At 47.2% G+C, this 15,132-nt stretch overlaps 1 protein-coding gene across 3 annotated transcripts in view; it reads right to left on the bottom strand.

Moving 5' to 3' along the window:
• The window catches only part of ME3 (malic enzyme 3), a 184,715-nt gene that overhangs the window by 32,040 nt on the left and 137,543 nt on the right, over positions 1–15,132 (bottom strand). For all 3 annotated transcript variants that reach the window (XM_043579987.1, XM_043579986.1, XM_043579989.1), the window contains one exon: positions 12,783–12,886. In XM_043579987.1, the coding sequence (XP_043435922.1) occupies positions 12,783–12,886 (104 nt within the window). The remainder of the gene's footprint in view (positions 1–12,782; positions 12,887–15,132) is intronic.

Genomic DNA, 15,132 nt, shown 5'->3' with positions numbered 1-15,132 from the left:
ACCCCAGGATAAGGAGATTCTGAGGTGGATGCTCTGTCCATCCCCCCAGCAAGCTGATGGAATGTTGTGAGGGACGTGGTGAGAGGAGAACATTCCTGGCTCTGTAGACCTGGTTTCTCTGTTCCAGAGGTCAGGACCTGTCATTCTTTCAAATACCTGGGTCCAACCTCTTTCAGGCCTGAATAAACACAAGGGACCTGAGAGGAGCAGGTGAATTTGCTCAGCCTGTCTCCAAACCAAATGACCAAAAGCAACATACATATTTCCAGGGGAGCCCTCTCTGCTCGCCCAACCCACACATACAACATTCTCACAGCAGAGTGCTCAGTGAGCACATTAGCTGTCACCTAGTGGAAAGCTATGTGTTTGATTTATTTTTTCCTTCCAGGAACTACAGCTAACAGAATTATGAAAGCTCTTGGTCTTTTTAAAAAATTTATATATTCCATTAAACTCTAGTCTCTTGAGAGGTTCTCAGAAAGTTTCTGTGGCTAAATATGTTTGAGAAACTCTGAATGTTACATATAGTATAATGCAGTGTATGTTGAAGGCTCTAAAAAATCCTGCATTGAGACACCTGTTTAACCCAGCATTTTTTACACTTATCTGACTAGAGACCTTACCCAGTGTCCCACCCTCCCCACCTATGTGTGGCAGAGAACATGCTGACAGACACAAGTCTCCACACAAAGAACTCTGTACCAGGTAGGGCTGGGTGAATTCAGAGCAAGGTCATCTCTCCCTGGGATTACTGCAATTGTCTCTTCTGGCATGGATCCTATAATAACTAATCTCACCCCCTCCAGGTTTATTCCCCTTCCCCCAATCTATCCTCCCTATCTTTCTAAGCACAAATCTGTGCAGAACACTTAGTTTTTGAAAATCCATATGGGGCTCCCACCGCCCTTGGGATTATGTCCAAACTCCTTGGCTGGTATTCACTTTGGCCCCAACCTTAATGCCTGAACCCTGCCCATGTCTTCCCATACCCTAGACACATCTTGCTGTCTTTCAATTATTGTGGGTCCTTGAACAGCTCTGTGTTTTTGCTCAAGGGCCTAGCAGGCCCCCTCTCACCCAGGCCCACTCGTACTCAAACTGTAAGGCCCAGCTTAAATGTCACCTCTTCTGGGAAGGCTTTCTTGTCATGTTGCTTTCCCTATTCTCAGGGTAGTACTAATTCTCTTCCTCTCTGGACTTCCATGACACTCTGGGTAGATCTTTATCACAGCCTATGTACCACATTGCATCGCAACTATTTATTGACATTTCAGCTTCAATTACTAAAGAAATGTATCCAGCAGGGTATTCTCTTTGTGTCAGGAACCATCCTAGGTATGACATAAGAATTCAATTTAGCAAACATGTCTAAGTGCCCACGGTGAGCAAGGGACCACCGTACGTTACCAGATTATAGAGGCAAACGCAAGGATCTCACAGTCTGATGGGGACGCAAAAAGATAAAGCAGCCGCAGCACACTGTGGCGAGGGTAATGGTAAAGGTACATGCTAGGTATGTGGGAGGCCTCTAAGGGAGCAGGCAGGTCTGCTGGAGGGAAAGGCAATGAGGGCTTCGCAGGTGTGGCCCGAAGGAGGAGCAGAGGTTCACCGGCAGACTGCCGTGGGGCAGGGGAGGAAGAAAGGTGTCTCAGGCACATGCATGTGGAATGAGAGGAGGGGGCCTTCCGGGGGCTGCACGAAAATAAACAGAGCTGGAGCCTGGGTGGGGCTTGGGGAGGAAGGGAGGTAGTTGGGGGAGATAGCACAGCAGCTGCCATAGGAGCCACGTGACAGGCCGTGGTCAGGAGTGTCAGATGTCGCCAGGATGTCAAGTGAGAAGGGGATCTCGAAGTGTCTGTGGGAGCTGGCGTTTAGATGGTCATTCATGACCTTTTCCAGACTACCTGTACGAGAGTGGTGGAGGGGGATCAGACTGCAGAGGGCTGAAAGGTAAATGGGGAGGAAATGTCAGTGATTATGAATTTCAAGAAGGTTGGCTATGAAGTAGGGAAAGGATGACAGCCTTTGGGGGATGAGGGACTGAAGGATTCATTTTTTAAAAATGTTTATTTATTTGGCGGGGGGAGGTGTGAGAGAGAGAGAAAGGGAGAGCAGGGGAGAGGCAGAGACAGAGGGAGAGAGAATCCCAAGCAGGCTCTGTGCTGTCAGTACAGAGCTGGACACAGGGCTTGATCCCATAAACCATGAGATCATGACCTGAGCTGAAATTAAGAGTTGGATACTTACCAACTGAGCCACCCAGGTGCCCCAAGACGGATTCATTTTTGAGATGGGGCTGTCTCTATGAAGTAAAGGAGATAGCGTGGAGGAGAGGTGAGAGAGGAGTGATGGGGGAGGTCACAGGGAAATGGGGGAGGTAGGAGCCAGAGTCCAGTTAGAGCCTGGAGAAGACATGGTCCCTCCCTCCAGGACCTCGCAGCCAGTGGAAGGGTGGACACAAAGCCCTCACACCACAGCCCCACCACAGATATGCCTGAGGGAATGACTCACTCTTCTGGGGCAGGAGTTGGGAAGGGATTCACAAGCATGATGGGGAAAGTATCCTGTAGGTGAGGCAACTGGAAACCATGGATTGGAGAAGGTGGGAATACTGAGCCTGGAAAAGAGAAAGCCAAGGGGAATGAGGCATAATGATTTTCTTCAAAGACTTGAAGGCCTGTTCTGTGGACAAGGAATAATATAGTAGACTTATTTTATGTGGCCTTGGAGGAAAAAGTAGAGCCAACAGGTGGAAGTCAGCAAGACACAAATTCCAGTGATATATAAGGTAGAGATTTCAAGCGCTGGGTCACTGGAAGGGATTCTGTAGTCACTGAAATGCCACTTGGCACGGAAGTTGTGGAAAGAACTCCAGCCAGGAGGTGCGGGCGGACCTCTAAGGTCCTTCCCTTCCTAGGTCTGGTACCGGGAGATTCCCCCCGGTGTGCTGGGCTCTGGCAGCCAGACTTGCGGGCTCCTATAGCTGGCATTCTGGCCTAATGGGGAAAATTCCCATCAAGTAACAAGACGGTCACAGGAAGCAGTGATTTTCTAAGCAAAAGTACCAGAATAATGTGGCAATTCCTCAGTCACTGCTCTGATGGCCACCCCTGGCCAGACAGAAAACACTTCAGGAACAATTTGGATTTCCTCCTCAATTTCCCAGTTTGTCTGAGTTCCTGGGCAAGCACATAAATGGCGCCAGAAATCCCAGTGTGGAAAGAGGATGGTGGCTGATCTGCTGACCTCTTGACCTCTAAAAGGTCAGAGGTCAGTACTGGATTTCTCTTCTAGGGCACAGCATCTCACTCCTTAACCTTCTGCTCAGAAAGCCTGTGCACTTTTCCCAGCAACCAAATTGCTGGCCGGCTCAGGGGTGTCAGCATTTCCACCAGCTCTGGTCTGCCCACAGGCTGTACATTTTAGTTGTCGTAAAGCTGCTGATGTTCCATGAAGCTTCTCTGATTAGTGTGGCTCATTCCGATCTCTCTCTGCAGGTGTACTACTCCATTACCTGTACCATACAGTCTGCCCTGCAGTCACAGCTCCAACCTTCTAAGAGTCTCAACTGCCTCTCATAGACCTGGCTAAATTCTACCCTAATTATGACAGTTAGTTGGGGGTGGAAGACAATAAGACTGGAAATCCCAGTCTGTGTTTGTGGGCTTTCTGGATGGAAGTGAGGCACAGCTGCGGAGGTTCCCCCTCCAGGAAAGACTAAGCTAGGTTAGGGGACAGACGAGATCAAAGCAGCATGAAGCGGTGTCCTTGAGGACAGGGGAAAAGTCTTATTTGCTATTGTTTGACACAAAAGCTGAAGAAGGAGCGCTGACCCCCTTTGCTGCTTCCAGCTCTGGACAAGTCAGCTTCAGATACCCGTGTTAGAAGACCCAACAAACATGCTGCTGTGTGCCCAGTGCCCTGTGCTTGCCTGGCTCAGTAAGTGTCATGAACACATGGAAGCAGGAATGACTGAATGCCAGAGAACAGTCCCTCCACACGAGTGCCCCACTGTACACATCGGTATGACATCAGCTCCCCTTGGAGCCACGCGCTCCTCTGAGACCACAGCAAGGTATCTCTGTGTCACCTTAGTTCAGGCCATTCCCTTGAACTCGAGGGTCGAGTTAACACAAATAAGGCCACTAGTGGAGGACATTCCCAGCCAGGCGGGGAGAGCAGGCAGCAGAGGGTCAGTAGTAAATGACCTCAGGTTTTGGAGTCATATAGGTTTGAGGTGAGCCCAAACTCTTGTTAATTTCTAGCCGGGTGATTTTGGACAAGTTACTTGACCTCTCTGAGCCTCAGTTTCTCTATCCCTACAGGTTGCTGTGATAATTAAATGTAAAGCACCCCAGCACGGAGTAGGTGCTCTGTAAAAGTGAGTTGCTAGCTCTTTTCTGGGAAGAAGGCCATAACTTTTAAATCCAACCAAACGTCCCAAGTGCTCTGATCACTGTATTCACCCTACCAGCCTTGAAGGACACTGCAGGCAGGGCCATTAAATAGGCACACATTAAATCTATACAACTCAATAGTAATTATTTGAGCATCTTTTTTTCCCTAGTTGATTATAAACTCTTTCAGAGCAAAGGATATTTCTGACTTACCACTATGTTCAATAAATGTTTCCTCTGAATGAATATACAGATAAATACATGAATAAATAAACAGGTGCTGCCTTGGGCTATTTTTCTGATGATTTTATGTGTCCATGTTACAATCTTAGGAAGAACTGACTTCTTTGGGATGGGTGTGCACTTTGTACTGGCCACACTCTGGGGCACAGAGAAGGAAATGATAAAGGCTGAAGAAAGGAAATGTGGAAGAAATTTCATGAATTAAGTGAAGGAGAGGAAACAACTAGAGAGGTTCCCCTTAATTTCTCACTGCTTTTATCATTATATGACCATAGGGAAATAATTTTCTTCGTGGGTCTCAGTTTCCCCACTTATGAAGTGCCAGACTTGGATCAAGTGAACAGGTTGTTTCTTGTTCTGGGGTTCTAAGACTGTGGGATTACAGTCCTAGGGAGGGAAATGGGAAAATGAGGGAAGATATAGATTGAACCGCAGAAGGCATCCTAAAATTCAGTATACGTGAAAATACTGAGTACTGACTGTCTCTGCTGAGAACGACTCAGAAAGGGAACACTCCCTTGAAACATTATTATCAGGGCTGGGAGCGAACAATTATGCTTTTTACAATCTCTTAAAATTAAGATGAAATCTTGAAACTTTCTTTGTAGTCCAGATGTCACATGCTTTTCCTTTGTTTGTATCATTTTAAAACCACCGGGAGAAGCTTAGAGCCAAAGAGCCTCAGCTTTTCCTTTGGGGGCTGAGTGCATGAGGTAGACTTGTACTTTACGAAAAACCCTGGAGGGGGCGCCCAGCTCTGGTGAGTGATGGGGCAATAGGACCACCATTAAAGAAGGAAGAATCAAGAAGTGCCAGATAACTGACCCAGATGCTGGAGAATTTTCCCATCACAAAAAAGAAATGATAATTAAGTGATGTGATAGCTAACCCTATGGTGCATACTGCAATACACACATGCACACACACACATACAGTCAACAGGTTGTTTACCCTAAATGGACACTATAGGTCAATTATATCTCAATAAAAAATAAAAAACAAAGAAGGTGCTTCCCTCACTGCTGGTAGCTATGGAGTTTTGAAAATGAGAGTTGATGGCTGGTTCCTCCAGAGCCCCCCTTCTGGTGAGGATGGGTGGGTCACTAACCATGCCCTAGAACAAGCCGGAGAGAAAAGACATGAGTATGCTAAGTAGGATAGTTTCCAAAAGACCTTCCTCCCATTTATCTTCCCTGACGACCATATCAAGAAGGTGTCTGGATTATGTTGAACGGTCTTTCATGTAAAATAACAGAAATAGAAAGTATCCAAGTTAGAGGGTGGGTTCTGGAGTTAGACCACTTCAGTTCACAGCTTGGCTCCACCATTTACCGGATGTGTGATCTTGGACAAGCTCCCTAACCTTTCTGTGCCTCCGTTTCCTCATATGTAAACTGCATTCAGCACATGTTTATTGAAAATCCACAGCATAGTCAGCATTGTTCTGGGTGCTTGAGAGGTAGCTGTGAACAGAAGAGTCAAAGATCCCTCCCTTGGAACTTCTATTTTAGTGGGACAGGACAATAATTGTTATCTACTTAATAGGACTATTGTAGTAAATGACTTAATGTAAGTGAGTTGCTTTGTTGTCTAGAAGAGCCTAGGTTAGCCTAGCATTGAATTCACCAAAGGGAGAAGAGTGAGATTGTTGCTTGCTTCTTTCTTTCTTTAGTGGACTGTTTTTTTTTTTAACATAAGGAACTATTTCTGGGCAACAATCAGCTGCTTAACTCATTATGAAACAATTCATTATTTTTTCTAATCACAAAACAGATGCCTGTCCACAATCAAATGTTACAGAAATGGATGCCTTGGAAAGAAAACACCCCTGGCAACTGCATCCCTTAACTATAGTCACTGTTCACAGCTTGCTGTAGAAGCATCCAGATAGTTTTTTCTTTTTAGAAAAAACTTGATGAAATCATTTGTTTTTCAGAATTTTTACCAGTTATCTAACTTATGAAAAAGCAATCTGGTTAAGCCTAATAAAATAAATCTGATAGAATAAGAAAAAACTGTGTGAATAAACACAATACAGAGAAAGAGAAAATGAGAATTAGTAATGTACTGTGCTATGGATTGTTTGGAATTGCTATATCCCCTCTGGCATGGAGAGATGAGGCTTGGACTTGGGGGCTCTGGGCTTATCCATCCTTTCTTTTCTTTGCGAAATGCTCGTTTCATGAGTAGTGGCTCAGAAAAAATCTTTCCTGATAAAACACATTGGTGTCCCATTTCCTTTCTGGATAATCAGGTATAGGAATGGAGAGTGCCTGAAATACTCCCAGGTAGTACTTTTTTTTTTTAATGTTTATATATTATTTTTCAGAGTGAGAGAGAGAGCATGAGCAAGGGGGCAGGCAGAGAGAGAGAGAGAGAGAGAGAGAGAGAGAGAGTGCGCTACAGTCTGAAGCAAGCTCCAACCTCTGTGCTATCAGCACAGAACCCGATGTGGGGCTCGAAGTCACAAACCACGAGATCATGACCTGAAGTTGGACGCTTAACTGACTGAGTCACCCATTCACCCCCCACAGGTAGTACTTTTTGAGGGCTTGGGATTTCTGAAGGTGTCCTGCCCTAATACTAGCATACTCTGCTGGATTTCCAGGACTCTGTTTTTCATTTGCAGGAGGCTTTTGTTTTGTTTTGGTTTGGTTCCTTTTCAAATTTGCTTGCGTTTTTTCTTTTTTTTCCCCAAGTGTTGGGTACTTTCCTCATTACATCATTCTTGTGAAAATTATCTCCTTAATACATTTAAGTAAAGCTGCTTTATAATCTTTCTGAGGATAATTCATTTTTCTGGGGTTCTAAGTCTTCTATTAGCTGTATATATGATTTTCCCATAGTGTGGACTGTTTCCATGTGGATTATTGTGAAGCATGAATTTATTTTCATTGGGGAGCTGTTTTCCCCTCAAGGAATTCCACACAGCATGGCTCGTGGGAGTATCCCTATAGAGAAGTTTTACTTTTCCTTCTTTTAACTTAAAAAAAAATTTTTTTGGGGGGCACCTGGGTGGCTTGGTCGGTTAAGCGTCCGACTTCGGCTCAGGTCATGATCTTGTGGTCCATGAGTTCGAGCCCTGCATCGGGCTCTGTGCTGACAGCTCAGAGACTGGAGCCTGTTTCAGATTCTGTGTCTCCCTCTCTCTCTGCCCCTCCCCTGTTCATGCTCAGTCTCTGTCTCAAAAATAAATAAACGTTAAAAAAAATTTTTTTTAATTTATTTATTTTTGAGAGAGAAAAAGAGGGGCAGAGAAAGGGAGAGAGAAAGACTCCCAGACTCTGTGCCCTCAGTGCTGACCCTGACATGGGGCTCAACCCCACAAACCATGAGATCATGACCTGAGCAGAAACCAAGAGTTGGATGCTCAAACGACTGAGCCACCCAGGCACCTCTACTTTGTCCTTCTGCCAGGTTCCCCAGCTGTATCACTGGCAAGTGAAAATACTTTGTACTCATCTCTTAACCTTGCGTATGTTATAAATGTGGACTCCAAATCACATGTGGTGGAGGCTTAAGGTTTGGTTTCTTCCAAACATTCTTCCCCCTCACAAGCACCTTGTCGTTTGTCAGGCTTGCTGAGCACAGCCTGTTTCTTCTTCACTGAGAGCGTCAGCCACTGAAGGTTCCCAGTCTTCTGCAGGACTGTCGGTGCCAACATACTGCCTGGTACGGGTCTCAGCACTTGACCCTGCTGTGTGGGTGTGGGGATCCATCTCTGAGCCTGAATGATGAGAGGGAAAGAGCCATGCAAATGGAAGTGCATTCATGACTGGGGAAGGAAGCATGAAGGCTCTGCATGCGGCTCTAACAAAATGACACGTGGAAGGAAGAGCAAGGCAAGTGTGAGTGGAGCTGAGATGGTGGCAGGTGAGGCAATCAAAGGCTTCTTTCCAGATCTAAGAGCACAGTACAGGGGGGCTAGATGTCAGAACTGGTGGGGTAATCTCAAGGCAGTTTAGTGATTTTTTTCTTCTTGGGCAAGTTTCTGTTTCTCATTTTTGTATTAAGAAATGCCACACAAAGAGATGTTCAGTTATGCAAGGGGATGATGCTCCCCAATGAACCATGACTCCTGGTATTTTTGTCCTGTGTTATCTCCTCCCTTAGCATCTGGTATGGATCTATAATTTGCTTTAAGTAGTGGAATGTGGTAGAAATTTTATTGTGCCAGTCCTGCTATGGTGTGGCCTCAGGTATCAAGTGTAGGATCGTGTGTGAGAGAGAGAGGGACTGAGAGAGAGAAGACAAAGACAGAAAGAGAGAGAGACTGAAAGAGAGAACCAGAGACAGAAAGCTGAAGAGACTCAAAAAGAAAATTTTCTTGAACTAAAAAGCACAAATTTTTTTTAAGTCAAGGGGCATCTGGGTGGCTCAGTCGGTTAAGCGTCCGACTTCGGCTCAGGTCATGATCTCACAGTCCATGAGTTCAAGCCCCATGTTGGGCTCTGTGCTGATAGCTCAGAGCCTGGAACCTGCTTCAGATTCTGTCTCCCTCTCTGCCCCTCTCCTGCTTGCATTCTGTTTCTTTCTCAAAAATCAATAAACATAAAAAAAAGGTTTGTTGTTGTTACTGTTTTTTTAAACTCTCATTTGTCTTCTTCTTTATCACTCCTCTCAACAGCTTAGAAACTTCTAGTTTAGAGTTGGGAGCTACAGAGAAAGGGGGTGGTTTCCCTCCCAAGCCCGTCAAAAGGCTGACGCAGCTGCTGACCACAAACTCTGTCCAAGCATCAGATGGGGCCAGGGCTACAGGTGCAAACTTAAAACAGACCATTCCCATCCATTCTACTGTAAGTAACCAAACATGTAAGTGGAAGCCACAGGGGCAAATGCGTCACTCAGGTGCAGTGTTCTGGGTCCCACCGTGTTGCAGAGAGAGCAGGGAGGATGGAATGACTAGTGTTCCCTACTGGAGTGGCAGGCTATGTCTCAGCTTTGAGCAGCCCACTGATAGATATTTACTGCTGAGATTCCTTCTACCCTGGAGGGTCCTCCTCCCCAGTGGCCAAACCCCAGGATAGTAACTGAGCTACAGAGACTCTTTAAGGCCAAAAAAACCTTAAGATACACCCCCATCAGGGGATAGGGGGTTTTCATTAGCAGGATGTTTGGAAAAAGACAAGGAAGTAGAAGGCAGGAGTCAACATTTCCCAAAGTTCTTTCTTAAAATACACTGTGTTTGGTTTCAGGGCTGCTGACTCACCCCCCGTCCGGGCATCCGATCTCGGGGCTACTATATTCCCCAGAGTGCCTGGGGAGACCAGCTCATTTCCCACCTACAGTATCCACAGAAACATCTGCTTTAGCTTATTAGAGAGTCAAAACAAGCAACTGTCAACTCATCACCATCTCCACTTGAGGACACATTCCTCTTGGCTGACGCACGCCCCTCCCCAGCCCCCCACCCTGACTGCCTGCATGTCTGAGACTGTGAGCTGATTCTGATGATAAATGGAAGAGCCTCTTATATCCTCGTTTATCTAACCTTCTCACACGCATAGCAAGACTTCTCTCTGGGGAATCGAGGAACGACTTCTGACTCATCAGATAAGCAGTAGGCCCTGGAAACAGGAAGCAGAAACCAGGTTCTCCAAGCCCCTTCCATTCCCTTCTCTTCCTCTGCAGGTAACTGCACTGTGGAAAGCAGTCTGGTTTTGGAGCCAGCAGACCCAGGTTCAGCCTGCAGTCCTGCCTGACACTGTGGGACCTAAGACAGGTTCCTTAGCCTCTCGGGGCCTCAGTGTCCTCTTCCATAAAATGGGAACAGTATTACCTATCCTGCCAGCCATGCAGGGATCTTATGTAGTCCAAAAGTAATACGGGGTAGGAAACATCCTAAAAAAGAGTCTCTGATGCTTAAATTTCCTCCTATAATCACATCACCCATAATCTACTCTTGAACCTGTTCTGTGACGAGGAACTCATTCCCACAGACAGTCTAGTGCACCATGGGATAGTTCTAATTTCTTTTGAGCTGAAAACTGCCTCTTTTGGCATTCTACCAATTGGTTCCTCTCTAGGTGGGTATACAGAAACAAGTTGAGCCCTCTTCTGGAACAATTGCTTTCAGCTATCTGGAGGTGTACCTCACCCTGATACTGACAAAGCAGCCCCTAAGCCTCCTCCCCACCAGGCTAAGCCTTTGAAACCCTCCCTCACTGTCATGGTTACTGTTCTCCAAAGGCACTTCAGGTAAGTTATGACCCTTAAGTGTCTTGTCCAGAACCGAATCTGGTGTTCAGGATGGCCTGAAAGGGGGAGAATGAGCTGGGACATTCACCTCTCTTGTTCTAGACACTATGCCTCTATTAATGCACTTGACCCCCAGGTGCTCTGGTGGTTATATCTCAATAGAAGCACTTCCTCTGTAATCACAGTTGTGAGCACCTAGCTTTCTGATTATCACCTCCTTTGTGGCCAGCTCATTTGATCTTTTACCTACCTCAATAATTCTTAAGCCCCATTAGGACTTACTATCCCTTGATCATGTCACTGTCCCCTATTCTCCTCTGCCCCTGCCATGTCCTCATGTCCCTTCTTAGCATAGACCTCAGGACACATCATTATAATCACCCCCTTGAATACACTCACAGTTCTCTTTTTCTCTCTTGCCTATCAAAATCCAACCTTGACTAAATCCTACTTTCTGCCTCTTCCTGTCCTGCATCCAGATAGCTGAAACTAGCCAGAGGGAAAAAAAAACACAGAAATAGGTTAAATTCATGACTAGTGATTTGTGGGGGGCCATGGGGCTGTCCAGCAAGCATCCTCACGTACCCTAGTTTGGACATTTCAGGTCATACCTTCTCTAGCCTTAAACCTCCACCACCTCTGCCCCATCCTTACTCTCTGTGGATGACCTTGTCCTCGGTTAGTGGACCTTCCATCCCCAGGCCCCACCACATCTACCCACATACCCATGCCTGTGCCTCTCTGTCCCTGTGGATGGGCATCTGTGCGCTCATCTAAAGGTAAGCTCTTCAGGTGTGCACCAGACTCTCACCCTCTTGCTTACTTGGGAACTTTGGACCCCACCCCCCTGACCCCACACTCCATTGCTAATTTCTGCTTTTCTACAGGATCATTCACATTCCATATAATTACAGTATTATTTTCTTTCATCTTAAAAAACAAAAAACACAACAATAAAATGCTTGCATCTTATCCCCTGATAGGTACCAGATGAGGAAAGTTAAAAGCTCAGGAACCTACTCAATGACATCATAGACCTAGAGGAGATGGGGTCAAGAGTCAGATCTAGTTTTCCTGCCCCCAAAGCTGCAGAGGCCAGAGCAGCTCTCTTCCCAGCCCACTGCTTTGCTCTGAGCAGCTGAGTGCAGGCAAGGGAGTACTTTGCCCCAGATGCCCAGTCCAGCTCTGCCATGACCTGGGCACTCTTGGGACAGCAACAAAGGCTGGAGGTTCTCAAGTGACTAGGGGACCTGCGGGGTCTGCAGGGGTCTGCCCAGCTGCTGAAAGTCTGTCTTGACTGACTTGCCTGTCAGACTATACATGGGTGGGTGGAGAGGCTATTTCCAGAACTCCATCCCAGGACCATGCCAGCCACAGCAGGGCGTGTGGGTGGCTGTGATGGCACACAGATGGGGCAGGTGAGGGGGGCTGAAGCCACCGATATCACATACCCCAGAGCACAGATGACACCTCATAAATCCTGCAGGCCCATAGCCGTGTGACCTGCTATGGTGGTTCATTAATGCTGCCTGGTCCTCACGTACAGGTGGAAATGACGGCTGGTGTGGCAAGCTGCATTCCCAAGCCAGTCTGTCAGAAGGGCACTCTTCTTTTCTCCACCGCTCACTACATCCCTGTTCATGCCAAGAGCCCAAAACAGCTCAGCAAAGGGGTTTTCTTTCTGGGACATCGGGCACTTAGGCTCTCAGTCATCAACCCTCTTCCCTCTCCCCTCTGTTCTCAAAGAGTCTCCCAGGGAACAAACCCAATGGCTTTGAGTCTTCCAGATACACGGGGTCAAGTTGCAACTTTCAGAACACTCAGAAAAGCATGCATCTCCTGCCTCTTGTTTGTGCATCTGCTGAACAGTCAGATACGGTGTTGGCCTGATCCAGACCATCTCCCAAGAGTCCTTTTTCAAAAGGAATAGGCTGACCCACTTACTTGTCTGTCACAGCCTGCATGAACTCGTCCAGCAGGTCATCGTACTCCTTCCCACGCACACGCTGGTGTTTCAACCCAATGTACAGGGGGTCTCTGAGCAGCTCCTGGAGAAGACAGCATCCGTTTGTTCAACTGTCCTGGTTTAGTGGGAAGGACCAGGGAGAGGGGGCAGAGGGAGCTGGACGCTGGCTGCCCGACCTGCCTCGCCAGGTGTCATCCCTAGAAGGGTCTGGAGGCTAGGCCACTGACTGAGGTGGGACTCCTAGATGGTTCCAATGTTAGGAAACAAGGATGCTTTGACACAGAAAATCCTCTCTCAGACGTGGTCTTCCAACCCCTGGCTGCAGGTGCTCTGGTTTTTTTTAATTAAAAAAAATGTTTATTTATTTTGAGAGAGGGAGAGGGAGAGAATGAGCCAGGGAGGGACAGAGCCCAAACAGGTTCTGTGCTGTAAGTGCAGAGCCAGACGTGGGGCTCAAACTCATGAACCATTAGATCTGACCTGAGCTGAAATCAAGAGTCGGACACTTAACCGACTGAGCCACCCAGGTGCCCCTGCTCTGGGTTTATTTCAAGGTTTCCCAATACTGGCACTATTGACATTTTGGCTTGGAATTCTTTGATGAGAGGGCTGATCTGCACATTGTAGAATATTTAGCAGCATCTCTGGCCTCTATCCATTAGAAGTCAGTAGCACCCCCAGTTATGACAAGAAGAAATGTCTCTAAACACTGCCAAACATCTATTTGGGGCTCTAGACAGCATCTGGATTGAGGTATTGGGTCTCGTCCAAAGTCACAGATCTGAATTCAAATTAGAAAACACTTTATTCATTCAAAAGAAATCTCACTGAATACCTACCACGTGCCTGGCACTGTGCTAGTCCCTGAGGGTACAAGGATACAATGATACAACCAGACATTTCCACTCAAGAAAGATGTCCCCCTGTGGAATACCTCCTGTGTTAGGGGTCCCCCCATTCCACCTCTTGCAGCTCTTTCTGTCACAGCCCTCACACACTCTGGTTATCTTCTGTGTCTGCCACTGGCCAACTTCCCACCTCTTCTCTAACCCCTCACACACACACCCTACACAATCAGTGGACCCGATCATGCACATTTACTGCCGGTCTGTTACTGCTGACACTGGGCCCTCCTGGGGTCTGTAAATGAGTAAGGAGTGGTTGTTGCCTTCAAGGTGCTCACTATCTACTGCAGGGGGCTCATGAGTAAACAAACTCTACTACAGTGAAGAGTGACACTGTTTTGGCACTAAGTCTGGCACATGGAAGCACAGGGAAGGAGTAAAGTAATTCCCACTGGGGGATAGGCGGTGACTGTCATGGGGGAAATAGTCGAGCATTAAAAGACACAGTGGGGCGCCTGGGTGGCTCAGTAGGTTCAGCATCTGGCTTCTGCTCAGGTCACGATCTCACGGTTTGTGGGTTCAAGCCCCACATCAGGCTCACTGCTGTCAGTGCAGAGCCTGCTTCACATCCTCCGTTCCCCCCCGCCCCCGCCCCTTTACCACTCACGTGCTTGCACGCTCTCTCAAAAAACAAAACAAAGATGGGCAGATTTTGACAGGTAGGCTGGGCTCTCCAGGTGGAGTCAGCATAGGGAAGGGCTGGGGGCTGGAGGCAGAAGGAGGGAAAAGTGCCTGGTATATTCAGGAAACAGTAAGTGATTCTGTGTGTGAGCGTCTCCAGAAGTTTTGTGTCTGCAGCACCAAAACTATGAGCTCCTTGAGGATAAGCATCATGTTACGCTCATCTCTGCATTGTAGGATGCAGAGATAAGGACCCCACAGTCCTGCCCTCAAATGGAAGCTCCCCCCCACCCCGCCCCAAATCTGACCCCCATCACAGACTAGCCGTGACCTTGGGCAAATCACAGGACCCCTTGGACCTGTCTTCTCATTTGTCAAAAGGGAATGAGACGCCAGCTGGAAAGTGTGCTTATGATGATTAAAAGAAATAATGTCTGTGAGAGAGCTTTGTGAGTTTTAACATACGCCATAAAGTGATGACAGCAGCTTTAACTTTCACAGCGCTTCGTATGTGCCACATGCTAAGGAACATTCTAAGTATGCAATTCTCCCCTAAGAGGTGGGACATCCACAGAGGTGTGTGGCTCAGAACTCCCTTAGGAGAACCTGCTGAGGAAGAGGAGTTGAGTGGACAGCCTTCAGCTGCCATGCTGTCTCTGGGCTGCTCCCAGCCATGGCCACGCACAGCAGATGCCTGGCCAATGCTGGGCCAACCCTCTGTGCAGGCAACCCGGGCTTGGGTTTTCCAGCAACCTTCCTGAGGCTTTCCCAGGACCACACTGCAGACTGGGATCTTCTTAAT

Source organism: Prionailurus bengalensis, chromosome D1, assembly GCF_016509475.1.
Source record: "Prionailurus bengalensis isolate Pbe53 chromosome D1, Fcat_Pben_1.1_paternal_pri, whole genome shotgun sequence".
In the NCBI taxonomy this organism is placed as follows: Eukaryota; Metazoa; Chordata; class Mammalia; order Carnivora; family Felidae; genus Prionailurus; species Prionailurus bengalensis.
This window is presented reverse-complemented; position numbering and strand designations above follow the sequence as displayed.